At 44.2% G+C, this 27493-nt stretch overlaps 1 protein-coding gene across 4 annotated transcripts; it reads right to left on the bottom strand.

Annotated features, from left to right (window-relative positions):
- Positions 1–353: 353 nt before the first annotated feature.
- LOC114592595 (uncharacterized) lies at positions 354–8286 on the bottom strand. Of its 4 annotated transcripts, XM_077923303.1 has the most exons (5): positions 8204–8286; positions 4814–4973; positions 4561–4687; positions 2852–2935; positions 354–2238 (listed from the first exon to the last, which is right to left on the bottom strand). In XM_077923303.1, the coding sequence occupies exons 2-5, from the start codon at positions 4886–4888 to the stop codon at positions 953–955; spliced, it is 1572 nt and encodes a 523-aa protein (XP_077779429.1). In that variant the 5' UTR covers positions 4889–4973; positions 8204–8286; the 3' UTR covers positions 354–952. The 4 variants fall into 4 exon arrangements, with proteins under 4 accessions (XP_077779429.1, XP_077779430.1, XP_077779428.1 ...); XM_077923304.1 differs by lacking the exon at positions 8204–8286 and having other exon boundaries at positions 2852–2932; positions 4814–5309; XM_077923302.1 differs by lacking the exon at positions 8204–8286 and having other exon boundaries at positions 4814–5308.
- Between the last annotated feature and the right edge of the window lie 19207 nt (positions 8287–27493).

Here is a 27493-nt window from a genome sequence, read left to right as displayed (position 1 = left end):
TTCCGTTTTGGAGGTGCTTCGCAAAACGAATTTCCTATGGGCTTGCTTTGCAAGACGAAAATGTCTTGCGAGTTCCTGCAGATTCCCCCCCCCCTTTTTGTAAGCCGCTAAGCCGCTTATCCGCTAAAAGCCTCTAAACCGCTAATAGCGCTAATCCGCCAATGGGCTTGCTTCGTAAGATGAAAAAAACGCAAGACGAAGAGACTCGCGGAACGGATTCTTTTCGTCTTGCGGGGCACCACTGTATATGGTTTCTCCTGTGTGAGTCCGTTGATGTACAGTTGTCACGAAAACAGAGTTAAGTCCCTTTTCACCTTTATCATAGTGTTTTCAAGAAAGACAAAATGATACAATTCTCTTCAGATTACCAATCTTTATTTATTAACAAGTAATAAGCAATAAGGACTCATTCATTCATCATTCATTCAGCAATCAATCATATTTTTAGTTTTCAGGTTGTCCTACTTCACCCAGACATGCTGTCATCCTGCTTATGTCATATTTTCGCCCAATTATTTTTGTCCATCCTGTTTTCGCCAGGTCCACTGGCTAACTCAATAATTCTTCCTCTTCCATTTAATCATTTCTTTATCTTGTCTTCAGAGTCATAGTGCCATCTGATCCCACTCACTTCAGACACTTCTCCATTCATATCCTCCATTAAGCATACTAAATATATCATCAATTATACCATGAGATCACTTGTGGTCCTCACAGACTATCCCTGATTGACTATTCCTATGATTTAATAAAGACATTTCACTAAACCACATATATTCTTTAAGAAATTAACTATATATCTGAACATTAGTATTAATATTGTGTCATTCATTACATATAAATGTTACATTAGTTACATATAAATGTTACATCAATGCTGTTGTTTGATACCCTGGAAAACTCAAAACCAACTCTTTTGAAAGAACACCATTAATACTAATAGAAACTTTATTCATACAAAGTTTATGGAAAACGCCTTTTCAGCCTCAAACAGTAAGTTTTCCTCTTGACTGAAACCCTCCCCACACTCCAAAGATTTAAATGGTTTCTCCCCTGTGTGAGTTCGTTGATGTCTTGTAAGAACTCTATTCCAACTGAATCTCTTCCCACATTCCAAACATTTATATGGTTTCTCACCTGTGTGAGTTCGTAGATGTATTGCAAGACCTCCATTCTGACTGAAGCTCTTCCCACATTCCAAACATTTAAATGGTTTCTCGCCTGTGTGAGTTTGTAGATGTGTTGTAAGAGCTCCATTCCGACGGAAGCTCTTCCCACATTCCAAGCATTTAAATGGTTTCTCGCCTGTGTGAGTTCGTTGATGTATAGTAAGGTTTCCATTCTGACTGAAACTCCTTCCGCACTCCATACATTTAAATGGTTTCTCGCCTGTGTGAGTTCGTTGATGTTTTGTAAGAGCTCCTCTCTCAATGAAACCCTTCCCACACTCTATACATTTAAATGGTTTCTCGCCTGTGTGAGTTCGTTGATGTACGTTAAGTCTTCTCCTTTGACTGAAAAACTTCCCACACGCCATACACTGAAATGGTTTCTCCCCTGTGTGATTTCTTCGATGCCTATTAAGCGTTTCCCTATGACGGAAGCTCATTCCACACTCCACACATTTGAATGGTTTCTCCCCAGTGTGAATTCGTTGATGTCTTGTAAGAGATCCACTGTGAATGAAACCCTTCAAACACTCCATACATTGAAATGGCTTCTCCCCTGTGTGAGTCCGTTGATGTACAGTAAGTTTTCCCCTTTGACTGAAAACCTTCCCACACTCCATACATTTAAATGGTTTCTCCCCTGTGTGATTTATCTGATGCATATTAAGGGATGCCCTATGATTGAAGCTCATTCCACACTCCACACATTTATATGGTTTCTCCCCGGTGTGAATTCGTTGATGTACTCTAAGAGCTCCACTGCCAATGAAACCCTTACCACACTCCATACATTTAAATGGTTTCTCCTCTCTGTGAGTTCGTTGATGTCTTGTAAGTTTTCCCATATCCCTGAAGCTCTTCCTACAGTCCATACATTGAAATGGTTTCTCCCCTGTGTGAGTTCGTTGATGTCTTGTAAGTTTTCCCATATCCCTGAAGCTCTTCCCACACTCCATAAATTTAAAGGGTTTCTCCCCTGCGTTAGTTTGTAGTTGTGTCCTAAGGTGTTCACTCACGCTGAAGTACTTTACAGATGGCCTGTCAAAATTCTGATTGCCTTCTCCATCACCTGGATTAAAGTGGGGGGGGGGGGGGGGAGATACTGTTAAGTATTCAAGAAAAACAACAAGAGAACTTAATACTCAGCAAGACCAATCAGCACTTTCTCTTATTTTAACACCTCCAGCCTTCCTCCCTCTCCTATGAACCAAATTTTTGGGAAAGGAAAGGAAATCTGAAAATAATCTCCAGAACCCTTAGTATCCAGTTCTACCTTCAACTCGCATGTAACACTGAGCACCAAGAGAAAACATCTATGCTGAGGTGAGGCATCTATGGCCCTCCAGATGTGGTTGGACTCTAAGTACCATCAACCCAACTAAAGAAGTCCAATGACCAGAGATGATGGAAGTTGTAGTGCAGCAACCTCTGGACGTACACACTTTCCCCATCTTCCCCCTCTTGTGAAAATGCTATGCCTCTGTATTCAGTTTTCTCCTTCCTCCCTGATCTGTAATATCTGGCTGATACATTCCAGGAAACTGTTCACATCACCTAAACCTGCACCAGGATGCTGGAGAAGATGGGCCCTCTTTCTGATCCAAAAGGGATCTTTTTATATTCCTATACACTGAAAGGAGACATACAAAGGTACAGCCTCACAGCAAAGTGGAAGTATGTACCGCTCAACTGGTCCAGGACAACATCCCTGTATTTTTCTGTTCCAAGTGAGAAGATGAGCTCAGACTTGAGTATCAGAGTCTCTGCTATGTGGAATAAGTAAAGCAGAAATGTTGTTTATGTCATATGTGGCTGTAAAATATTCAAAAATATTAATCCTGTGAAACAAAGACAGCAAGGTATCTGGTGGCCCATTAAAAGCTAATAAATAACACGGACCAGGAAGACTCATGCCTGTGACTCTCCTTGTAGATTCTACATAGGTTTTGGGGGGGAATTCATACCACAATATCAGTTTAGGAACAGTTGTCTACTGACAAAAGTACAGCATTGCTATAAACTACAATCTTCAACATCAACTTCGGTGGGCTGGTCATGTTGTTCGGATGCCTGATTATCATAGAATCATAGAGTTGGAATAGACCACAAGGGCCATCGAGTCCAACCCCCTGCCAAGCAGGAAACACCATCAGAGCACTCCTGACATATGGTTGTCAAGCCTCTGCTTAAAGACCTCCAAAGAAGGAGACTCCACCACACTCCTTGGCAGCAAATTCCACTGTCAAACAGCTCTTACTGTCAGGAAGTTCTTCCTAATGTTTAGGTGGAATCTTCTTTCTTGTAGTTTGGATCCATTGCTCCGTGTCCGCTTCTCTGGAGCATCAGAAAACAACCTTTCTCCCTCCTCTATGTGACATCCTTTTATATATTTGAACATGGCTATCATATCACCCCTTAACCTCCTCTTCTCCAGGCTAAACATGCCTAGCTCCCTTAGCCGTTCCTTATAAGGCATCGTTTCCAGGCATTTGACCATTTTGGTTGCCCTCCTCTGGACACGTTCCAGTTTGTCAGTGTCCTTCTTGAACTGTAGTGCCCAGAACTGGACACAGTACTCCAGGTGAGGTCTGGCCAGAGCAGAATACAGTGGCACTATTACTTCCCTTGATCTAGATGCTATACTCCTATTGATGCAGCCCAGAATTGCATTGGCTTTTTTAGCTGCCGCGTCACACTCTTGGCTCATGTCAAGTTTGTGGTCATCCAAGATTCCTAGATCCTTTTCACATGTACTGCTCTCAAGCCAGGTGTCCCCCATCTTGTATTTGTGCCTCTCATTTTTTTTGCCCAAGTGCAATACTTTACATTTCTCCCTGTTAAAGTTCATCTTGTTTGTTTTGGCCCAGTTCTCTAATCTGTCAAGGTCGTTTTGAAGTGTGATCCTGTCCTCTGGATCATCTTCCAAAGCAATTACTCTATTCCCAATTTAAGAATGGAAAGAGAAATACCAAAGGACAATTAAAGAGGTTTAAAGATGCTCTCAAGCCAAATCTAAAGAAATGCAGTATAAGCACAGAAAATAGGGAAACACTGGCCTGCGAGTGCTCCAGTTGGAAAATATCCTTTACCAAAGGTGTAATGGACTTTGAAGAAACACAAACTCCGGACGAAAGGGACAAACAAACTACGAGGAAAGTACATTTGGCAAACCCTCACTGTAATTAACTCCTGCCTGGAAACCTATGTCCCCACTGTGGAAGGATGTGTGGATCCAGAATTGGACTCCACAGTCCCTTACGGACACACCATTAAGACCGTGTTCATGGATGACAATCTTACTAGGCTACGAGGGGTCACCAAAGTAGAAGACACAGCATGAATAAATGGCTCAAACAGCAGATTCACACCTCCAACGTAAATCTGCCCTTACCTAAAGAGGCCACCATCTCATAATTCTCCTCCATGACTTCCTTGTGCAGAGCTCTTTGGCCTGGATCCAGCAGAGCCCACTCCTCCTCCGTAAAAAACACAGCCACCTCCTCAAAGGTCAAGAGGGCCTGGAAGAAGAAGAAGAAAACAGAGCTTCTCTTAGATCCCCATCATCCCCACTCAACACAGAGGGAGGCTGGGTGGTCCCATCTGTGCCTCTTCCCTCCTCCCTGCTCCCGTTGCTCTTTCCCTACCTGAGGAAGCTGCCTGGCTCCTCTTTCCACTCCATCTTTAAAAAGAGACCGTTCAGAGGGTGTATCAGAGACCATTGCGTTGTCAGTGGAAAAGACGGAGGAGGAGGAGGAATCATAAACTGGGCACTTCTGGGACTCTCTCAGCTGTTGCCACGATGCACTTCAACACAGGGATAACAATGCAAAAATTAATTTATTATTATTAGAATCTATATACCGCCCTATACCCTGAGCTCTCAGGGCAGTTTACAGAAAGGCAGGTTTATTTAGGGTGGGACACATTTACACAGGCAGCATTAATATTCACAATGAAATATAAATTACTAACGGATACCAAAGATAGGGGCGGCTTCTCCCTGCCAGATTTACGATTATATTATATTGTGAGGCTTATGCTGGCTTAGAGAATGGATAATATTGGAAAAAGCAGATATATTAGACCTTGAAGGTCAGGAGAATAGGTTTGGTTGACATGCATATTTATGGGGTGTGTGTGTATATACACACACACACCATTATATATATATATATATATATATATATATATGTATATGTATATGTATATGTATATGTATATGTATATATATGTATGTATTGACTAAAGGAAGTAAACCAGGGACCAGATCTCCTGTGGGTCCCTTCCAGGAAGTACAAGGCAGGGAACTGGAAGGATGTAATCCTTTCTACAGGGACTTTATAATACTATAAGCTGCCCCAGTCTTTAGGGAACCTTCAGCTTCGGATTGTAAAGTTCTAGGATCAAATCCCAAACTCTTAATGAAGCTTCGCAGAAAGCATTACGGTCAGTACCTCTGCAGGCCTCGCTTTTCCTTTCCCCCGAACAGCCATCCAGGAAACCAGTTTCTGACCCTTTGATACATTTAGAATACAGTATAGAAAATAAGGAAAACTCCTAAAGCTGCAATTGGAAGAAAAGAAACACATGGAGGGCCCCAGGGTGCAGAAGCTCCATCCAAGGGGAGCAGATGGAAATATTTAGAGCACTCTATGCGCTAACATGGATTGCTGTAGGGATGATCGCAGAGTGGGGTCCGGAGGGAGCACACTCCCCACCAGCAGGCGGCCACAGCCTGCCTGCACACGTGACCTTGGGGTGCGGGGCACCCCCCCCCCAGACAAGTCACAGCTGTCTGAACATCGTTCCCTCTGTCTACCCTTTTTCGGTCTCAGTAGTCTGCAGTGTCCTGTCTATAACCTTTGTCCCTGAGACCTTTGGTCTCCTTCGTCATACACTGTGCATGGGGAAAATGACGCGGTGGAAACAGGTGCCAAAATAACCTTGTACCACCCCACGATCTCGGGATCGGAAGATGTGTAAAGGTCACAGCCCAAAATGTATCTGCCTGGTTTGCATATTTGCATCAATAAAAGGAGGCTCCACTTCAGATTGTCTGTCACTTCAGATTGTAGTTTAGGAGACAGAAATACAAAGTTTAGTGGGTTATGGCCACCTAGTCCTTACGCTTAGGAACATATGTGTGTGTGTGCCTTTTATCTTCCCTACACAGTGAGAAAGTACAGGATGAGGCATCCTCCCGGAGCATGGGGATGTGAGACTGGGTCTCCCTGGTCTAAGCCCAGCACCTGAACTGCAGGGTGTGGAGCCTCAGACCCTGGGGCTGCCCTCAGGAATTTTCCCAGTGCCACACACTCTTTCCAACGCTTCCCAGCTGCCTCCTGGGGTTTTTTTGTGTGGCTGGAAAAAATCCCTGGAAGGCCGGCATCCCCTGGACAAAGCTCAGAGTCAGCCCCATAGCTCCACCAATTCTGTCCTCTGGCCCTGCTCATCAATGGAAAGTGGACCCTGGAAGGCTGCTCAGGAGCGAATGTGGCCCTCAGGCTGGAGAAAGGTCTCTGTTCCAAACACTAAACTGGCAGTAATCCTGGCCCACCTTGCAGGGTTCTGGTGTGAGCACTGCCCAGGTGGTGGGCTTTAGAACTCCTATAGTGTTAGAAGACCCTCCTGGCAACCTGGATGGGGACGAGGCCAGGCAGGAGTGAGGCTGGCAGGACCGGCAGAGAAAGTCCCTCAGCACCTCTGCGCTGGGCCAATCCTGCAAGGCAGGCCAGATCTCCCACCCCTGGGGACTTAGATTTTCCTTCCTGACAAAGTCCCAAGAGGATATCTGGAGAAGCCTCTTTTTGGAAAGTAACAGCATCAAAATCTGCAGGGGTGGTGGTGGTGATCAGTTTCCTCCCCCTCCCCCTTTCCCCCAAGTCCAGCTGGGGAGGGGGCATTTCTTTAATTCCTCTGAGACCTTGATAAGTTTCAAATCCTGTCATCCATGGGCCCATTTCCCTTGCCAAGCAGGAGGGAAACCATCAAGGTCCTTTTTCAAGCTTCAGGAAATGGAAAATGTGTCTCTTCCCTCCAGTTTTGGGGCACAAAAGCAGCACAGCAAACCCTCCCCAACTGCACCCCCCAACATGGGAAACCCAACAGGGCTCTTTCCTTTGTGCCAAAGCAACCTCAGACGGCCAGACTAGGATTTCTGAAAAGGGAGCTTGGGGGGGGGGCTCCCCCTTCCCAAGAAGCAGATCCTTGTGTCCTTTTGCTTCCTTCTCACACCAGCCCGTTCTTATTAAGGAAGCTCCGGAGGCCGATTTCCCTTGACACTGTCCATCTCTCACTCCCCACCCAATTTGAAATCTCCCCCAATCCAGTGGTGACTCTGTTCTCCAGCTGCTTCCACTTCCTCCCCCCTGCTTGCCCTCCAGATCTCGGCCCCACTGAGGCAGGGGCTTCAGTAGCAGATTTCGGAGGGGGGGGCAGGTCAGGGTCCTGGAGGAGCTCACCCCTCCCCTCCCCTCCAGACTGGCTCCCTGACGCAGGAGGCAGGGCGCGGGGGGAGCGATGGGGGGGGGCAGGAGGGGGCAGCAGTGAAAAGGATGATGGAGGGTGTTAAACAGAGAGGAGCATCACTAGGTGGAATGGGGCTCCCCCCCCCCTTTGAACGGAGAAGGACTGACTGCTGAGTCAACATGCACAGGGTGGGGCTGCAAATCCCTTTGTAGTTAGGGTTCACTGGGGGGGACGACACCCTTTTCTGGTTCGTCTCAAGCGCCTTCGCCCCCCCCCCACAGTCCCCCCCCCCAACCATGGGAGCCTGGCTTGATCTCTGCGCTTCAAAAAGGATCTTGCAATGCAAACCCTGTCGGGGGAGGGGGACCCCACTTTGCAACAGGATGGGCTGCATCCAGTCCCCCCCTCGATTCCCACAGGGAAAGGACGGATCCCCTTCCTGCTTTCCTTTCACCCCCCCAATCCTCCCACCTCTTTTCCCAGCTGCCCTGTTTGTAGATTCAGGGAGAGGCAAAGCAAATCCTTCTCCCACCCCCCTCTCCAAGTAACCCCCCAATATGAGGCACCTCTTTCTCCTCGTCCGCTTCTCTTCCGGGGATGAGGATGGAGACCCCTCCCCCCTCCAAATTCGCCTCTACTTTCCTACTCAGAAAAAAAAACCCCACTTCCTGCCTCTCTAGGAAACGGAGCTCATTGGCCCAGAGGGAGGGGGAGGGGCAGGAGAAAATGACGCGGTGGAAACAGGTGCCAAAATAACCTTGTACCAGCCCACGATCTCGGGATCGCAAGATGTGCAAAGGTCACAGCCCAAAATGTATCTGCCTGGTTTGCGTCAATAAAAGGAGACTCCACATGTCCGTCACTTCAGATTGTAGTTTAGGAGACAGAAATACAAAGTTCAGTGGCTTATGGCCCCTTAGTCCTTCCACTTAGGAACGTGTGTGTGTTTGGTGTGTGTGTGTGTGTGTGTGTGTGTGTACCTTTTATCTTCCCTACACTGTGAGAAAGTACAGGATGAGGCATCCTCCCGGAGCATGGGGATGTTTCCCCCAAGTCCAGCTGGGGAGGGGGCATTTCTTTAATTCCTCCAATCTTTGCCTTGAAGCTTTTTAAAGGGCTCCAGAGACCTTGATCAGTTTCAAATCCTGCCATCCATGGACCCATTTCCCTTGCCAAGCAGGAGGGAAACCATCAAGGTCCTTTTTCATACTTCAGGAAATGGAAAATGTGCCTCTTCCCTCCAGTTTTGGGGCACAAAAGCAGCACAGCAACCCCCCCCCCCCAACATGGGAAACCCAAGTGGCTCTTTCCTTTGTGCCAAAGCAACCTCCGCCGGCCAGACTAGGATTTCTGAAAGGAGAGCTGGGGGTCTGCCCCCTTCCTTCTCACATCAGCCTCTTTCTTACTCAGGAAGCTCCGGAGGCCGATTTCCCTTGACATTGTCCATCTCTCACCCCCCACCCAATTCAAAATCTCCCCCCTCTCTCCCAATCCAGAGGCGACTCTGTTCTCCAGCTGCTTCCACTTCCTCTCCCCTGCTTGCCCCCCCCCCCCATCTCCGCCCCACTGAGGCAGGGGCTTCAGCAGCACATTTCGGAGGGGGGCCGGCACTTTCTTGATCTCCTGCCCTCAAGCAGAAGATACAAAAGCATGATTAGTCACACCAAGAGGGTAAAGAACAGCTTCTATCCGTGGGCTATTAGGCTGCTGAATGAAAAGATAACAACAGGGCAACTGACTTTCGGGTTTGGTGGGTGTACATCAGTAAACGAGGGGATTTAAGACTAAGAGAGCTGAGTGGGGGGGGGGGGGGTGCTCGTGTAATCTCACTGTATACAAGTTGTACAAGTGACAATAAAGTGTTTCAATTTCAATGTCTGAGAAATTCCAGACATTGGATTCCAGAAACCCTACTGTTGAATAGGACATCCCTATTCGGAGAAATTCCAGTGGGTATGGGGTGGTCCGGTGTCATTACAATGCGTACCTTTTTTGAAAAAGTGGGGTGTAGGGATGATCACGGAGTGGGGAGTGGGGTCCGGAAGGAGCACACTCCCCACCAGCAGGCAGCCACAGTCTGCCTGCACGTGTGACCTTGGGGTGCAGGGCACACACACACCCCAGACAAGCCACAGCTGTCTGAACAACGTTCCCTCTGTCTAACCTTTTGCGGTCTCAGTAGTCTGCGGTGTCCTGTCTGTAACCTTTGTTTTTTTGTTTTTTAAAAAAATGATATTTATTAGCAATTTAAAGATTACAAAAGAGTAAAGAAAAAAATTAAACAAAACGATACAATACAATACAAAAAACAAAAACACAAACACCTCTCAACACAAACCCTAAAACATTAAATCAACTAAACAAAACAAAAAGAATTAAAAACACATCCAATAATTGCAATATCTTATCTTTCATTCACTTGTGTCGGCAACCTCCTCACACCTCCCTTTTTGTATTCCACTTCAATTAACTGTTTCAGCAATTCCTTTCCATCTTCCTCTATTTTCTGTCCTGTAATTTATCTTAACATATTCTAGCCTTGTTTTTTCCCTTTAAAACATTAACAATCTGTCTGTACCTAATTCCTTATTACATTTCTGCTAAAGCCATATAACTTCATTCCATCATTTTTCTAACATTCATTAATTTTACAATATTTCTGTAAATAATCTTTAATTTTTTTCCAATCTTCTTCCACCGACTCTTCTTCCTGGTCTCGGATTCTGCTAGTCATCTCCGCCAATTCCATATAGTCCATCAACTTCATCTGCCATTCTTCCCGGGTGGGTAAATCTTGTGTCTTCCAATCCTTCGTGATGAGTATTCTTGCTGCTGTTGTTGCATACATAAAGAAAGTTCTGTCCTTCTTTGGCACCACTTGGCCGACCATGCCCAGGAGAAACTCCTCTGGTTTCTTCAGGAAGGTATATTTAAATACCTTTTTCATTTCATTATAAATCATCTCCCAGAATGTCTTAATCCTTGGGCATGTCCACCAAAGGTGAAAGAATGTACCTTCAGTCTCATTACATTTCCAACATTTATTTTCGGGCAAATGATAAATTTTTGCAAGCTTGACTGGTGTCATGTACCACCTAAAAATCATTTTCATTAAATTCTCTCTTAGGGTATTACATGCCGTGAACTTCATACCTGTGGTCCATAACTGTTCCCAGTCAGCCATCATAATGTTATGTCCAACATCTTGTGCCCATTTAATCATAGCAGATTTCACCGTTTCATCCTGAGTGTTCCATTTCAACAGCAAGTTATACATTCTTGACAAATTCTTAATTTTGGGATCTAACAATTCTGTTTCCAATTTTGATTTTTCCACCTGGAAGCCAACTTTTTTGTCCAAGTTATATGTCTCCATTATTTGGTAATAATGGAGCCAATCTCGCACTTTGTTTTTTAATTTTTCAAAACTTTGCAGTTTTACTCTGTCTCCATCTTGTTCCAAAATTTCCCAATATTTCGGCCAATTGGCCTCCATATTGAGTTTTTTCTGTGCCTTCGCTTCCATTGGTGACAACCATCTTGGGGTTTTATTTTCTAACAAATCCTTATAGAATCATAGAATCATAGAATCATAGAATCATAGAGTTGGAAGAGACCACAAGGGCCATCGAGTCCAACCCCCTGCCAAGCAGGAAACACCATCAGAGCACTCCTGACATATGGTTGTCAAGCCTCTGCTTAAAGACCTCCAAAGAAGGAGACTCCACCACACTCCTTGGCAGCAAATTCCACTGTCGAACAGCTCTTACTGTCAGGAAGTTCTTCCTAATGTTTAGGTGGAATCTTCTTTCTTGTAGTTTGGATCCATTGCTCCGTGTCCGCTTCTCTGGAGCAGCAGAAAACAGCCTTTCTCCCTCCTCTATGTGACATCCTTTTATATATTTGTACATGGCTATCATATCACCCCGTAACCTCCTCTTCTCCAGGCTAAACATGCCCAGCTCCCTTAGCCGTTCCTCATAAGGCATCGTTTCCAGGCCTTTGACCATTTTGGTTGCCCTCCTCTGGACACGTTCGAGTTTGTCAGTGTCCTTCTTGAACTGTGGTGCCCAGAACTGGACACAGTACTCCAGGTGAGGTCTGACCAGAGCAGAATACAGTGGCACTATTACTTCCCTTGATCTAGATGCTATACTCCTATTGATGAGGCCCAGAATTGCATTGGCTTTTTTAGCTGCCGCGTCACATTGTTGGCTCATGTCAAGTTTGTGGTCAACCAAGACTCCTAGATCCTTTTCACATGTACTGCTCTCAAGCCAGGTGTCCCCCATCTTGTATTTGTGCCTCTCATTTTTTTTGCCCAAGTGCAATACTTTACATTTCTCCCTGTTAAAATTCATCTTGTTTGTTTTGGCCCAGTTCTCTAATCTGTCAAGGTCGTTTTGAAGTGTGATCCTGTGCTCTGGGGTGTTAGTCACCCCTCCCAGTTTGGTGTCATCTGCAAATTTGATCAGGATGCCCTTGAGTCCATCATCCAAGTCGTTGATAAAGATGTTGAATAAGACCGGGCCCAAGACAGAACCCTGTGGCACCCCACTAGTCACTCTTCTCCAGGATGAAGAGGAACCATTGATGAGCACCCTTTGGGTTCGGTCAGTCAGCCAGTTACAAATCCACTGAGTGGTAGCATAGTCAAGACCGCATTTTACCAGCTTCTTTACAAGAATATCATGGGGCACCTTGTCAAATGCCTTGCTGAAATCAAGGTAGACTACATCCACTGCGTTCCCTTCATCTACCAGGCTTGTAATTCTGTCAAAAAACGAGATCAGGTTAGTCTGACATGACTTATTTTTCAGAAATCCATGCTGACTATTGGTGATCACAGCATTCCTTTCTAGGTGCTCACAGACTGTTTGCTTAATGATCTGCTCCAGAATCTTCCCTGGTATTGATGTCAGACTGACTGGGCGGTAATTATTTGGGTCCTCTCTTTTCCCCTTTTTGAAAATAGGGACAACATTTGCCCTCCTCCAGTCTGCGGGGACTTCGCCTGTTCTCCAGGAATTCTCAAAGATGACTGCCAGTGGTTCTGAAATCACATCTGCCAGTTCTTTTAATACTCTTGGATGCAGTTCATCTGGCCCTGGAGACTTGAATACATCTAGACTAGCCAAGTATTCTTGTACTATCTCCTTAGTTATTCTGGGTTGTGTTTCCTCTGCTGAATCATTTGCTCCAAATTCTTCAGGTCGGGCATTGTTTTCTTTATCAGAGAAGACTGAGGCAAAGAAAGCATTGAGGAGTTCAGCCCTTTCTGTGTCCCCTGTTTGCATTTCACCATCTTCTCCTCTGAGTGACCCCACGGTTTCTTTGTTCTTCCTTTTGCTACGAACATACCCATAAAAGCCTTTTTTGTTGCTTTTAACCTCTCTAGCAAGCCTGAGTTCATTTTGTGCTTTAGCTTTTCTGACTTTGTGTCTACACGTGCTGGCTATTTGTTTGAATTCCTCTTTGGTGGTTTCCCCCCTTTTCCATTTTTTGTACACATCCTTTTTTAATCTTAACTCAGTTAAAAGTTCTTTAGATAGCCACCCTGGCTTCTTTAGGCACCTTCCATGTTTCCGTCTCATTGGTATTGCCTGAAGTTGTGCTTTTACTATCTCCCTCTTAACAAACTCCCAGCCATCTTGAACTCCCTTTCCTTTTAGTATTACTGTCCATGGGATCTCACCCAGCACTTCCCTAAGCTTTATGAAGTCGGCTTTCTTAAAGTCGAGAAATTGAGTCCTAGTATGCTTGGCTGCTCCTTTCCGCTGTATAGTAAACTTCAGAAGAGCATGATCACTCGCGCCTAATGATCCTTCCACTTCTACCCCACTAACCAGGTCATCAACATTGGTTAGGACCAGATCTAAAATGGCTGTTCCTCTTGTTGCTTCTCCCACTTTCTGGACAATGAAGTTGTCTGCAAGGGCAGTGAGGAATCTGTTTGACCTTATGCTCTTGGCTGAGTTTGACATCCAACAAATATCAGGGTAATTGAAGTCCCCCATTACTACTATCTCCCTTCCTTTTGCATGCTTGGCCATCTGTTCCAGGAAGGCATCATCTATGTCCTCCGTTTGGCTTGGGGATCTATAGTAAACTCCCACAATGAGGTCACTGTTATTCTTCTCTCCCTTAATTTTCACCCAAATGCTCTCACTTTGGCTTTGAGGTTCTAAATCTTGGATCTCTTCACAGGTATACACATCCCTGACATATAACGCCACTCCTCCTCCTTTCTTGTCTGGTCTGTTTCTTTGAAATAGATTGTATCCCTCCATTATTACATTCCAATCGTGGGATTTATCCCACCAGGTTTCAGTGATTCCTATTAGAATCATAGAATCATAGAATCATAGAATCATAGAGTTGGAAGAGACCACAAGGGCCATCGAGTCCAACCCCCTGCCAAGCAGGAAACACCATCAGAGCACTCCTGACATATGGTTGTCAAGCCTCTGCTTAAAGACCTCCAAAGAAGGAGACTCCACCACACTCCTTGACAGCAAATTCCACTGTCGAACAGCTCTTACTGTCAGGAAGTTCTTCCTAATGTTTAGGTGGAATCTTCTTTCTTGTAGTTTGGATCCATTGCTCCGTGTCCGCTTCTCTGGAGCAGCAGAAAACAGCCTTTCTCCCTCCTCTATGTGACATCCTTTTATATATTTGTACATGGCTATCATATCACCCCTTAACCTCCTCTTCTCCAGGCTAAACATGCCCAGCTCCCTTAGCCGTTCCTCATAAGGCATCGTTTCCAGGCCTTTGACCATTTTGGTTGCCCTCCTCTGGACACGTTCCAGTTTGTCAGTGTCCTTCTTGAACTGTGGTGCCCAGAACTGGACACAGTACTCCAGGTGAGGTCTGACCAGAGCAGAATACAGTGGAACTATTACTTCCCTTGATCTAGATGCTATACTCCTATTGATGAGGCCCAGAATTGCATTGGCTTTTTTAGCTGCCGCGTCACATTGTTGGCTCATGTCAAGTTTGTGGTCAACCAAGACTCCTAGATCCTTTTCACATGTACTGCTCTCAAGCCAGGTGTCCCCCATCTTGTATTTGTGCCTCTCATTTTTTTTGCCCAAGTGCAATACTTTACATTTCTCCCTGTTAAAATTCATCTTGTTTGTTTTGGCCCAGTTCTCTAATCTGTCAAGGTCGTTTTGAAGTGTGATCCTGTCCTCTGGGGTGTTAGCCACCCCTCCCAGTTTGGTGTCATCTGCAAATTTGATCAGGATGCCCTTGAGTCCATCATCCAAGTCATTGATAAAGATGTTGAATAAGACCGGGCCCAAAACAGAACCCTGTGGCACCCCACTAGTCACTCTTCTCCAGGATGAAGAGGAACCATTGATGAGCACCCTTTGGGTTCGGTCAGTCAGCCAGTTACAAATCCACTGAGTGGTAGCATAGTCAAGACCGCATTTTACCAGCTTCTTTACAAGAATATCATGGGGCACCTTGTCAAATGCCTTGCTGAAATCAAGGTAGACTACATCCACTGCGTTCCCTTCATCTACCAGGCTTGTAATTCTGTCAAAAAACGAGATCAGGTTAGTCTGACATGACTTATTTTTCAGAAACCCATGCTGACTATTGGTGATCACAGCATTCCTTTCTAGGTGCTCACAGACTGTTTGCTTAATGATCTGCTCCAGAATCTTCCCTGGTATTGATGTCAGACTGACTGGGCGGTAATTATTTGGGTCCTCTCTTTTCCCCTTTTTGAAAATAGGGACAACATTTGCCCTCCTCCAGTCTGCCGGGACTTCGCCTGTTCTCCAGGAATTCTCAAAGATGACTGCCAGTGGTTCTGAAATCACATTATGTCATATTTAGTTTGCTGTACCAGGAGCTCAAGCTCATCTTGTTTATTTCCCATGCTTTGCGCATTAGTGTACAGACATTGAAGTCCATTAATCATTCCCCGTGTCTCTTATTTAAGGATTTTTTCCTCCCACCACTAGGTCTGCATGCTCTTTGCTCCATTCGGTCTATGACATTTGGATGATCATCTTCATCAATTGATAGACTCCTACCTTCAGGAGCACTGTCTCCCTCCCCCACATTAGTCAGTTTAAAGCCCTCCTGATGAGGTTTCTGAGATTTTTTGCAAAAACATTCCTCCCAACCGTTGTGAGGTGCAGCCCATCGCTTGCCAGAAGTCCATCTTCAAGAAACTGCAGTCCGTGATCTAAGAATCCAAACCGTTCCTGTTTACACCATTTGCGAAGCCAGTTGTTCACTTCCACTATTTTTCCCTCTCTCCCTGGGCCACGTCGTTCAACTGGGAGGACAGATGAGATGACAATTTGTGCATTTAATTGCTTCAATTTCCTGCCCAGAGCCTCGTAATCTCTTTTGATCTTCTGGAGGCTATTGCTTGCAGTGTCATTGGTTCCCACATGAACCAAGAGGAAGGGGTATTTGTCAGTGGGTTTTATGATTCCTTGCAGTCGTTCAGTTACATCTTGGATCTTAGCCCCGGGGAGACAGCACACTTCCCAATACATCTTGTCAGGCCCACAGATCACTGCTTCTGTTCCCCTCAGTAGGGAATCCCCTATCACCACCACACGCCTCCTCTTAGGTCTGGTCGGGGTTCTTCTGTGAGCTGTCCGTTCCAAGGTCGCCTGGACATTCCCTGAGGACTGCCTTTGCTGCTCGTCTTCATATACCTGATCGACTGTAATGAGGGAGAGATCCTCAAATGGAGTCTGCTCTTCGTCTTCCATGGTAGGGGAAAGGACCTCAAAGCGATTGCGTATTTCTAAACAATCAGAGCGAACCCTGGGCCTCCTACTTCTTTGAGTCACGTTTCTCCATATATCTGGCTCCTGTGTTGGTGAACTAGCCACCTTCTCAGGGGAGTCCCCTGTCTCTTCCTTGGTGGAGACGGTGTGCTCTGTTGCTTCCAAGAAGAGTTCCAGGTCTCTAATTCTTTGGAGCGTAGCTACACGTTCCTCCAGTTGCTGGACTTTGTCTTTTAAGAGGGCAATCAACATGCAATTGCTGCAGGTAAAGCTGCCTGCAACCTTTGGCAAGATGGCAAACATTGCGCAGGAACCACAGGCGACTGCAGCTGTTCCCTCACCCTCCATCTTGAGAACGTGTCGTTGGGGGTGACTACAGTGGTCCTCTATCATTAAAAGTGTGGAGACAGGACAAATAAATCCCCCCAAAAAAACCTAGGTCTCCCCCAACAAATGTTTGAGACTAGCTCCCCTAAATCTAAAATATGGATCAAACCTCAACAGAAGCCCTGCCCCCTCTGACCTTTGCACAGAGAGAGCAGCTAAACAGCCACAAGAAACTCACACAAGAAAACCCTTTTTGTTCCTTCTTCAGCTGCTGCCCTAAAGCTCTGATAAGCTCCTCCCACAGCTAATCACCTACCTCAACAGAAGCCCTGCCCCCTCTGACCTTTGCACAGAGAGAGCAGCTAAACAGCCACAAGAAACTCACACAAGAAAACCCTTTTTGTTCCTTCTTCAGCTGCTGCCCTAAAACTCTTATATCTTATCCAGACATTAAACAATGCTTTTCTAACAATATGGTTTTTAAATGCTTTATGTGCTTTTACCTTATCATACCACAAATATGCATGCCAACCAAATACGTTGTTGAAACCTTCTAAATCCAGTACATCAGTGTTTTCAAGAAGCAGCCATTCCTTCAGCCAGCAAAATGCAGCTGATTCATAATAAAGTTTAAGGACTAGCAGGGCAAATCCACCTCTTTCTTTAGCATCAGTTAGTATCTTAAATTTTATTCGAGGCTTCTTGCCCTGCCAGACAAATCTAGAAATATCTCTCTGCCATTTCTTGAAACAATCCATCTTGTCCAAAATTTGCAATGTTTGAAACAAGAACAACATCCTTGGCAATACATTCATTTTTATTGCAGCGATTCGGCCTAGCAATGATAACTTCATATTTGACCAAATTTCTAAGTCCTTTTTCACTTCAGTCCAACATTTTTCATAATTATCTTTAAACAAGTTCACATTCTTAGCAGTCATATTAACCCCTAAATATTTCACTTTCTTAACCAATGTTAATCCTGTCTACTCCTGGAACTTCTCTCTCTCATTCGCAGTTAAATTTTTCTCTAAAACCTTAGTTTTCATCTTGTTCAACTTAAAACCTGCTACCTGACCAAATTCTCGAATCAATTCCAGTACCCTTTTGGTACTAGATTCTGGCTCCTGTAAAGTCAATACTAGGTCATCAGCAAATGCTTTCAGTTTATACTGTTTAGCTCCCACTTGTATACCTTTAACCAATTGGTCCTTTCTGATCATATTTAGCAGAACCTCCAGGACCGATATAAAAAGCAGTGGAGAGATTGGGCAACCTTGTCGTGTTCCTTTCTCAATCTTAAACTCTTCTGTAACTACATTGTTCACAATTAATTTTGCTTTTTGTTCTGAATAAATTGCACCTATACCATTTTCAAAACCTTGGCTTACCCCCATACCTTGTAAATTTTTCTTCATAAAACTCCAAGAAATATTATCAAAAGCTTTCTCTGCGTCCACAAATATCAGAACTGCCTTAGAATTAATATTCACTTGTAGTTTTTCTAAAATGTTAATTATGTTCCTCATATTCTCAGACAAATGTCTGCCCGGGAGGAAGCCAGCTTGATCTTTATGGATTTCTTCTACTAGCACTTTTTAAAATCTTTTAGCCAAAATATCTGCAAAAATTTTATAATCCACATTGAGCAGCGATATGGGGCGGTAATTCTTAAGCTGTGTCTTTTCGGTCTCTGTTTTCAGTATAAGTGTAATATAAGCTTCCTTCCACGACTCTGGTGCCCTTTTCCCTTCCAATATTTCATTACACACTTACTTCAATGGTTGTATTAGCCATTCTTTCAAAGATCTATAATATCTTGAAGTCAAACCATCCGGTCCTGGAGATTTACCCAATTGCATATTCTGTATGGCCCCTTCCACTTCCTGATCCGTTATTTTATAATTCAACATTGACTTATTTTCCTGAGAGATTTTTTGTAGTCCATTTATTTTCAAGAATTGATCAATGTCCATTTCTTTCTGCTTCTCCTGTGTATAAAGTTGTTTAAAATACCTCTGGAAGCACTTCCTGATCTCCACTGGGTTCTGTATATTTTTTCCTTCCACTTCCAAATTCGTAATAGTATTAAGTTTTTGTCTTTTTTTCATTTGCCAGGCCAACAATTTCCCACACTTATTTGCCGATTCAAATGTATTTTGTCTCATCTGTTTAATCTTCCATTCTATCTCTTGATTCATCAATTTCATATATTGTACTTGATATAACTTTATCTCTTTCAGGATCTCCTGTGATTTTGGTTTTGCTCTCAGTTTCTTCTCTCCTTCCTTTATTTTCTCCAGGATTTTATCCTTTTTCTCATTTTGTGTTCTTTTCTTGATTGCATTCTGTTGTATCAAAAATCCTCTCATAACTGCTTTACTTGCGTCCCAGACTACTCTTTTTTCCACTGTAGTGTTCATATTTATCTCAAAATATACTCTCAAGGTTTTTTGGGCCTTCTTGGTCACTTCTTCATTCCTAAACAAAGTATCATTCATCCTCTATCTAAAGGAACCAATTGGCGTCAATTTCATCTCCATCTTCACAGGATTATGATCAGAACAAGTTTTGGGACATATTTCCACTTTTCGAATTTTAGGAGCCAGTCCTCTAGTTATCCAAATTTGGTCAATTCTTGTCCATGTCATTTTAGCTTCAGAGAAAAAAGTTCCCTCTCTTCCCAAAGGATTCTTCATTCTCCAAATATCCACTAAATCCATATTTTCAGTCATGTCAAAGAAGGTTTTTGGTAGTCTACCATCTTTGGTGACTACCTGTCTCTGTGCCTTATCCATATTTGTAGACACCACTCCATTCATGTCTCCCATCAAAATCATATTGTAATCCATATAGTCCATTAGAGTCTCATGTAACTTCTTAAAAAATTCTGATTTTCCTTCATTTGGTGCATAGATACCTACTATCAAAAATTTCTCTCCTTGTGATTGAATTTCAATTGCAACAAATCTTCCTTGTTCATCTTTAAACATAAATTTCGGTGGTAGGCTCTCCTTTGCATAAAGTACTACTCCTCTTCTTTTAACTTTATCCGATGAAATAAATTCATGGCCCAATCTTTTATTGCTCAGTATCTTCCTGTGTAGCCTTATCACATGTGTTTCTTGTAGACAAATCAAGTCCAAATGTTCTTTTTTCAGTAAATGAAAGACTCTCCGCCTCTTTTCCGGGGAGTTCATTCCATTAACATTCCAACTCAATACTTGCAACGCCATGGTGTAATTACCCTGATTTTCCTCCAACTGCACCCAATGCTTGCTCTTCTTCTGTTGGTAGTGTTGGTGTCACATTCACTGGGGGATCCAGTCCAAAGGAAAATGTTGATATATCCAATATTCCCTTATTTGATTATCTTCTGTCCAATGCTCTTTGCTCTAGTCCTCTGTCTGGTGATCTTCTATCCAATGCTTCTGGCTCTTTCCCAAGTCCCTTCTGGAGATCTTCTTCGCATTTATCCAAAAACTTTACTTTATCTTCTACTGATCTTATTTTTATTTTCCTTCCTTTGAAACTGAAGGATAGACCTTGGGGAAACTCCCACCTGAAGTTGATTTTATTCCTTCTCAGCAGGTCGACCAAATCTCTATAATTGGACCTAAGATCCAAAAGATATTTCGGGACGTCTTTAAAGATTTCCACTCTTGACTGTTGTATTTCCAAAGTCTTCAGAAAGTGCCAACCCAAAATTCTATCTCTCTTCTTTAGTTCGGAGGGTAATCAAACAGTCTCTTATTCTACTCTTTTCTTTTTTCCCCCCTCTTCCAAGTCTAAAGGCACTCACAATTCTGAATTCCTCTTGCTCCAAGTCCAAGTTCCAAAAATCAGCAAATTCCTGCGTGAGAAATTCTATCAAACTGTCCTTCTCCAGTTCAGGTACAGCCCTAATCCTCAAATTTGTCTGTTTTTCTTTGAGCTCAATCATAGAAAGCGTCAGCTTGTGGTCAACAAGTTGCCTCTGTAGATCTGGGACCCTCTCTGCCTCCAGTTGTGTTACTTTATCCTCCATAACAGCAACTTTTCCCCTGGCTTCCTCTGCGGTCTGTCGGATCAAAGTAGATTCCTGTAACAACTTCTGAATGGTTTCTGTAATAATAATAATAATAATAATAATAAATAAATAAATAAATAAATAAATAAATAAATAAATTTTATTTATATCCCGCCCTCCCCAGCTGAAGCTGGGCTCAGGGCGGCTAAATAAACATGGCATTTGATTCCTAGCACTTGGGATATGGGAAAATCCCCCACCAGAAGCTGGACTTGACCACAGCTTATAGTGGAGAGTGGGGGGTGAGTTAGTTAGTTAGTTAGTTAGTTAGTTAGTTAGTTAGTTTAAAAACCCTAGATTCCAGACCTATTATTTCCCAGAAGGTGCCAATATATTCTAGAATTATTTCTGTATGTATGTCCAAATGTCTTCCTACTACTGCAATGTACAGCTCACCAGGTATAAGGTAAGCCAGAGATCCAAAAGCATCATTGTCAGCATCCCTGTTGCTGTCAGGGACTGGGCAGAGGAGGAATGGTGGAGACCGCCTCCCCAGCCTGACCCTTCCAGAGAAGAAGAAGACAGTTCAGCATTACAACAGGAGTTTGAGGGAGGTCACAGCTCAGAGGCAGATGAGGGGGAAAGCTGGGAAATAATGGGAGAGGAGGAGGAGGTGTGGGATGTAAAGCTGCAGTCAAGTACAACATTCTGACAGAGGGCTAACGGCCTCCATGTTCTAACTGGTTGCTGTGACAACCAGTTTGTCGGTTGCTGGCAGTTTTGAAAGATAACTGCTGAGTTGCAGTCACCTCAGGACCAACTTCCCTCTGTTATAGTTCATTTGCTTGTTATGTAACCTAAGCCTGCCTTCAGGTACAGTTCTGTAAACCTGAATGAACCTGAGAGTAAAATAGTGTGTGTATTCCTATAGAGAGATTCTAAGGGATTTTTAACCAGGAAGGCATCTTTATTAGTAGAACTCAGACAAGTCAGCAACAAGCTGGTTGCTGCATAAACTTAAAAAGGGGATTGTTTAACTCTGCTAAATTTCCGTATTTTTCGCTCTATAAGACGCACATTTTCCCCTCCAAAAATTAAGGGGAAATGTGTGTGTGTCTTATGTTTAGGGAAGCTTTTAATGTTTGATGTATTACAGTATTTTAATATTTTTTTGGAAGCCGCCCAGAGTGGCTGGGGAAGCACAGCCAGATGGGCGAGGTATAAATAACAAATTATTATTATTATTATTATTATTATTATTATTATTATTATTATTATTATTTGAATACAGGCTCCTTGGCTTCAGCAATAGCAATGCGAAGCCTCCAAAGCGCAGTGGGAGTGCTCCCGCTGCACTCTGGAGGCTTTGCGTTGCTTTCACTGAAGCCTGGAGAGCGAGAGGGGTCGGTGCGCACTGACCCCTCTTGTTCTCCAGGCTTCAAAGATAGCCGCCTGAAGCCTCCGGAGCGCAGCGGGAACTCCCACTGCGATCCGGAGGCTTCGGGTTGCCTTCACTGAAGGCGAAGGCAATGTGGGAGAGGGAAAGCTGTGCATCGCCCCTTCAGCAAAGTGGGAGGAAAATGGAAGGGGCTCCGTTTCTCCTGCTGCTTCGCTGAAGGGGCACTGCACAGAGAGGGGGAGATTTTTTTCTCTTGTTCTCCCCCTCTAAAAGAAGGTGCGACCTATGGTCGGGTGCGTCCTATAGAGCGAAAGATACAGTAAACCTTCCCACAGGAGGAGCCATCAGGAGGGAAACCACAGATGGACACAGTGTCTTTTGAAAGCATTCCAGACCTCCCCCCTCCCAGCACCCGGCGAGCCTTGAAAGTAGTAGAGCAAAGGTCTCAGAAGCAGAGGACCCTCAGCGCCACCCATAGAGGAGATGATGATGAATAAGGAAGTGGGAGAAAAGGGGGGTGGAAAGTCACTAGGGACAGCAGCATTATTCCAAGAGGCTGCATTCCAAGCCTCTCCCTGTAAATATTGAATAAAAAGCAAATGGTAAGGACTTTTCCTTGTCTTATCCTTTCCTGGCAACCTGGTGTGGGAGTTGTTTCCTCTGCCGCATGACAGCAGCCTTCACCTCATTTGTTTCCACACACACACGCCTCTTTCTCTTATTTATTTGCTGCCTCCGTTTCCTCAGAATGCTTCCAAAAAACCTCCTAGTAGCCTGTTTCTTAGGCTTGGACATGGGATGTGTCTACTACTAGTGACAGTAAAAATTTAAACTGGTTCATTTGAGGAGGGTGGTTATATATGTTAGAGGAACCAGATAAACCTACTGGTGACACAGAGGTGACTGTGGTCCGTTGCTGTGCAACTAAGTCAATCGCTTACTCCAGACAATGATTTCCACTTCTCCTATCTTCAAGCCATTCCGAGTTGACCATCCCTCACTGAACTGAATGTTCACTGTTGAACTGAATTGGAACTTCCAGCCAACCAGACAGAGATTTGCCTGCTCCTTTGTTTGCCTGTCCCCACCTACGAAATGCTAAAGCAGTCTCCCTCTCCTCTGCTGGAACCTGTCACCTTGCAATCACTGCCATACAATCTCATCCCAATGGCTGTCACAGAAGTGAAAGAATATTTCTTCCTTTGAAAGACAAATGAAACAATTTCTAGTGCAGTTCTCCACTCTCTGACTGTGACCTGGCTCCTCAGACTGGGCAATTGATGTAAACTAGAAAGCTGATCCTTTCCCTCCAGCAAGGGGCGAGGAGACCAGAAGCCCAAGTATGTGTCACATAGCCACCATGTCTCAAAGATGAATCATTCTTAAGCTTAATTTTTCTGGAAGCAGGCAGAATATGTTTCTTGCTAGATTAAATGACAGACATTGAGCAGCCATCTGAATCAACTGTATCCGCTGGCAGCCACTATGGCCAAGTATTGGGAGGGATGGGGGTGGAGTTGTGTAACACATTGAGAGAGCTTGTATTGTGGTGCATTGGTTGTGCAGATCACTGAAGAACTTGTATGGCTTGAACTGTGTTAAATTTCCAGATTAAATACATTCAAGCAGAAATGATTCCCTACCTGCCCCCCTTGCCGGCGAGATATTCATCAGTTTTTGTGCTACGAGTTCAAATTAGTGATTGTTGAAAATTTATGGGCTTATAGAAGTTTGGGATAGGTATAAAAACCTATTAGAACCAAGGACACCACACTGGTTGTCTCTCCACTGTTGGAAAGAGGATGCCTTTGGGGAATCACATGTAGGGAAAGTGCTTCTGCCTTCATCTTCTGCTTGTAGGGTTCATTTGGGGGCATCTGCTTGGCCACTGTAAGAAAAGGACCGTTGACTTCATGGGCCCTTCATGGGCCCAACCTCAGAGCTATTGTGATGTCAATAACGTTCAGCCAAACTCACCTTTCTCCTTCAACCACGTCAGTCTACTTAGTAAAGATGTTTTCTTCCTGCTCTGCACCTGCTACTATAGTTTCAGGGGAGATCTTTCCTCCCTTTACAACCATCAGAATCACAGTAATTTATTTTTATTTTTTCCTGAGTCCAAGTTACTCCCCATCCCCACCTGAAATACTGCATTTGGGACCAATTAGCTGAACATCACAATCAAGGGCAACGGGGGGTTGTTTATTCCACTGTGCCTGAAAGGTCTGGTGTATAAAACACCTTCTGGGTGCAAAACAGATGCTCTTCCACTGAGCCATGATCCTTCCCTTCAATTTCTCTTTGTCTCTGAAGCCGGATCCAGTAACCCCACCCTCACCCCACCCCCATATTTGTCAAGTCCCTGAAACATCATTCTTTCAAGAGACAGGATTTCTTCTGAATAGCTGGCTATGAAGTTAGGAGGAATAATCAATAGGGAAGTGTAGCAAGTAGACCTGGAATGACAACACTGCTTCTGCTGCTGCCTCTTGCAACCTATGGGATACAGCAGAGGACTAAATGCCCACTGAATCTGATCAGAGATCAAGATTTGGCTGTGAATTTTTACAAGACAGGAGACCATCTCATTAGTGGAATCGTATCTTCACAAATGATTGGAGGTCAATATCCGTTCACCTTTACCAGCACTCCCTCAACCCAATTTGAGTAGTAAGTAATGCTGCCTTCAGGACTTTTTTTTTCAGCAGGACTCAGTTCTGGCACCTCCCTGGTTTTCCTCAAGCACCTGGTAGAAAATGATAAATGAATAAATGAGTCATTGGTCTGATCCAGCAGGCTATTCTTTTGTTCTTACGTAAGAGAATTAGAGAGTAGGTTCATTCATTCATTCAAACAGCCACTGCTAAGTACGTTCAAACAGCCACTGCTGTTTTTCTAGAAAAAGAGGTGCCAGAATTCACCACTAATGTTCTGGGCACTACTCAATATTAAGTCCAAGGTCACTGCCCTCCTTGTCAGTTCCAACATCAAGTACACTGTCATTTGGGGTTTCTAGAAATGTCACCTCTTTGCCATGACTGGAAGGGTAGTTGAGGTGACCAGTTATCACAATCTCTTCCCTTTTAGATGCTACACTGATTTCATTCATCATCTGAAGGTCCTAGGACCCTCGTACCTACGGGACCGCCTCTCCTGGTATGACCCACAGAGAGATCTACGGTCTGCAAATAAAAACATCCTAAAGATCCCAGGCCACAGAGAGGTTAGGCTGGCCTCAACTAGAGCCAGGGCCTTCTCGGCCGCGGCTCCAATCTGGTGGAACGCTCTGTCACAGGAGACTAGGGCCCTGCAGGACCTGACATCCTTCCGCAGGGCCTGCAAGACAGAGCTGTTCTACCAGGCCTTTGGTCAGGGCGCAGCCTGAGCCCCTCCTCTGGCAATCGGCAATCTGCACAGAATTTTGCTTGATGGTTGCCATTAATTTGACTTTAATTTGATTTGATTAATTTTATAATGAATGTCTTAGAATGTTGTTAGCCGCCCTGAGCCCAGCTTCGGCAGGGGAGGGCGGGATATAAATAAAATTTATTATTATTATTATTATTATTATTATTATTATTATTATTATTGAGCATTTTTATCACTTTTGGGGGCCTATATCACCACCTACAAAGATTCTGTGAAGGTGTACAATGCTTTCAATATTTCTAGTTTGCTGGGTTCAAGGCTTTCTTTGAAATACAGAGTAATACCACCTCCGGAATGCCCTTCTAGTTTATATCCAAAGATAACCATGACCCACTGGTTCTCTCCATTCCACCCGATTTCCCTTGTGCTCAGTATATCTATGTTGTCCTCTAAGACCAAGAACTTCAGTTCACCCATCTTGGCTTGGAGGCTTTCAGTATCAGGTCCAGTATATCTGAAGGAGCGTCTCCACCCCCATCGTTCTGCCCGGACACTGAGGTCCAGCTCCGAGGGCCTTCTGGCGGTTCCCTCACTACGAGAGGTCAAGTTACAGGGAACCAGGCAGAGGGCCTTTTCGGTAGTGGCACCCGCCCTGTGGAACGCCCTCCCATCAGATGTCAAAGCGATAAACAACTACCTGACATTCAGAAGACATCTGAAGGCAGCCCTGTTCAGGGAAGTTTTTAATATGTGACATTTTAGTGTATTTTTTTATCTTTGTTGGAAGCCGCCCAGAGTGGCTGGGGAAACCCAGCCAGATGGGCGGGGTACAAATAATAAATTATTATTATTATTATTATTATTATTCCAACCCATTAATCCATACTTGACTTCCAGGAAGTTGAGACTACATTTCCCCTTTTCATTCTTATCAACATGCCCCAGCACTATCTACCGATCTATCCTACCTAGAAATTCATCTTGCAGACTGCATGATTTGTTGTCGCTGGTTCATCCCCTATTTTAAAGGTACCCCTGCCCGTACAGGCCAGTCTTGACAGACTCTAGGGTTGTGCGCCCATCTCACTCAAGAGGCCGGGGGCCAGCGCTGTCCGGAGACACTTCCGGGTCACGTGGCCAGCGTGACATCGCTGCTCTGGTGAGCCAGCGCAGCACACGGAAACGCCGTTTACCTTCCTGCCAGTAAGCGATCCCTATTTATCTACTTGCACCCGGGGGTGCTTTTGAACTGCTAGGTTGGCAGGCGCTGGGACCGAACAACGGGAGCGCACCCCGCCGCGGGGATTCGAACCGCGACCTTTCGATCGGCAAGCCCTAGGCGCTGAGGCTTTTACCCACAGCGCCACCCACGTCCCATCCCCTATTTTATTGTACCCCTAATAAATAAATATCCCCTATCTTATGTCTCAAGACTGAGGGAGCTTCTCATTCAGTGGGATCAAATACAACAGGGAACTCTGGATAGGAGCATAACGTTTTTAAAAAGCAACAAACACCACCTTTGCTATTAAAACTGGGAGATGAAATTGATTGAAGCTAGGATGGGTCTTTTCTGGGGCTGTAAACCAGAATGTCAATGTGAGGGGACCTGTGATTTATTTCATGTATTTATTTATTAAAATATTTCCATATTTATTTTCATTTGGTGAAAAGCAGTGTTCCAATGCATTTTGCATTGCGATTTAAGTTTTAAAAATTCATCCATGCTCCCCAAAGCAGAACTTGTTTTCTCAAAGGTAGAAGAAGCTGTGAGATGTGTTTGAGTTGCTGATTTTCATTCGTAAGCAAAATGCAATTCAAACATATGTTTGAAACAGGAGCGGGACACCTGATTAGAAGAAATTGTATTCAATTAAAGTAATTTGGTTTGATTTGTAATACTTTGGAAAATTAATGAAATTTTTTTTTTTTTAAATCCCAATAAGAACAGTGAAAAAGAAAAAAACTCATTCTCTCATTGCCTCTC

Source organism: Podarcis muralis, chromosome 2 (assembly GCF_964188315.1).
Source record: "Podarcis muralis chromosome 2, rPodMur119.hap1.1, whole genome shotgun sequence".
NCBI lineage: Eukaryota > Metazoa > Chordata > Lepidosauria > Squamata > Lacertidae > Podarcis > Podarcis muralis.
The sequence above is the reverse complement of the archived record's forward strand: the minus strand, read 5'-3'. Positions and strand labels throughout refer to the sequence as shown.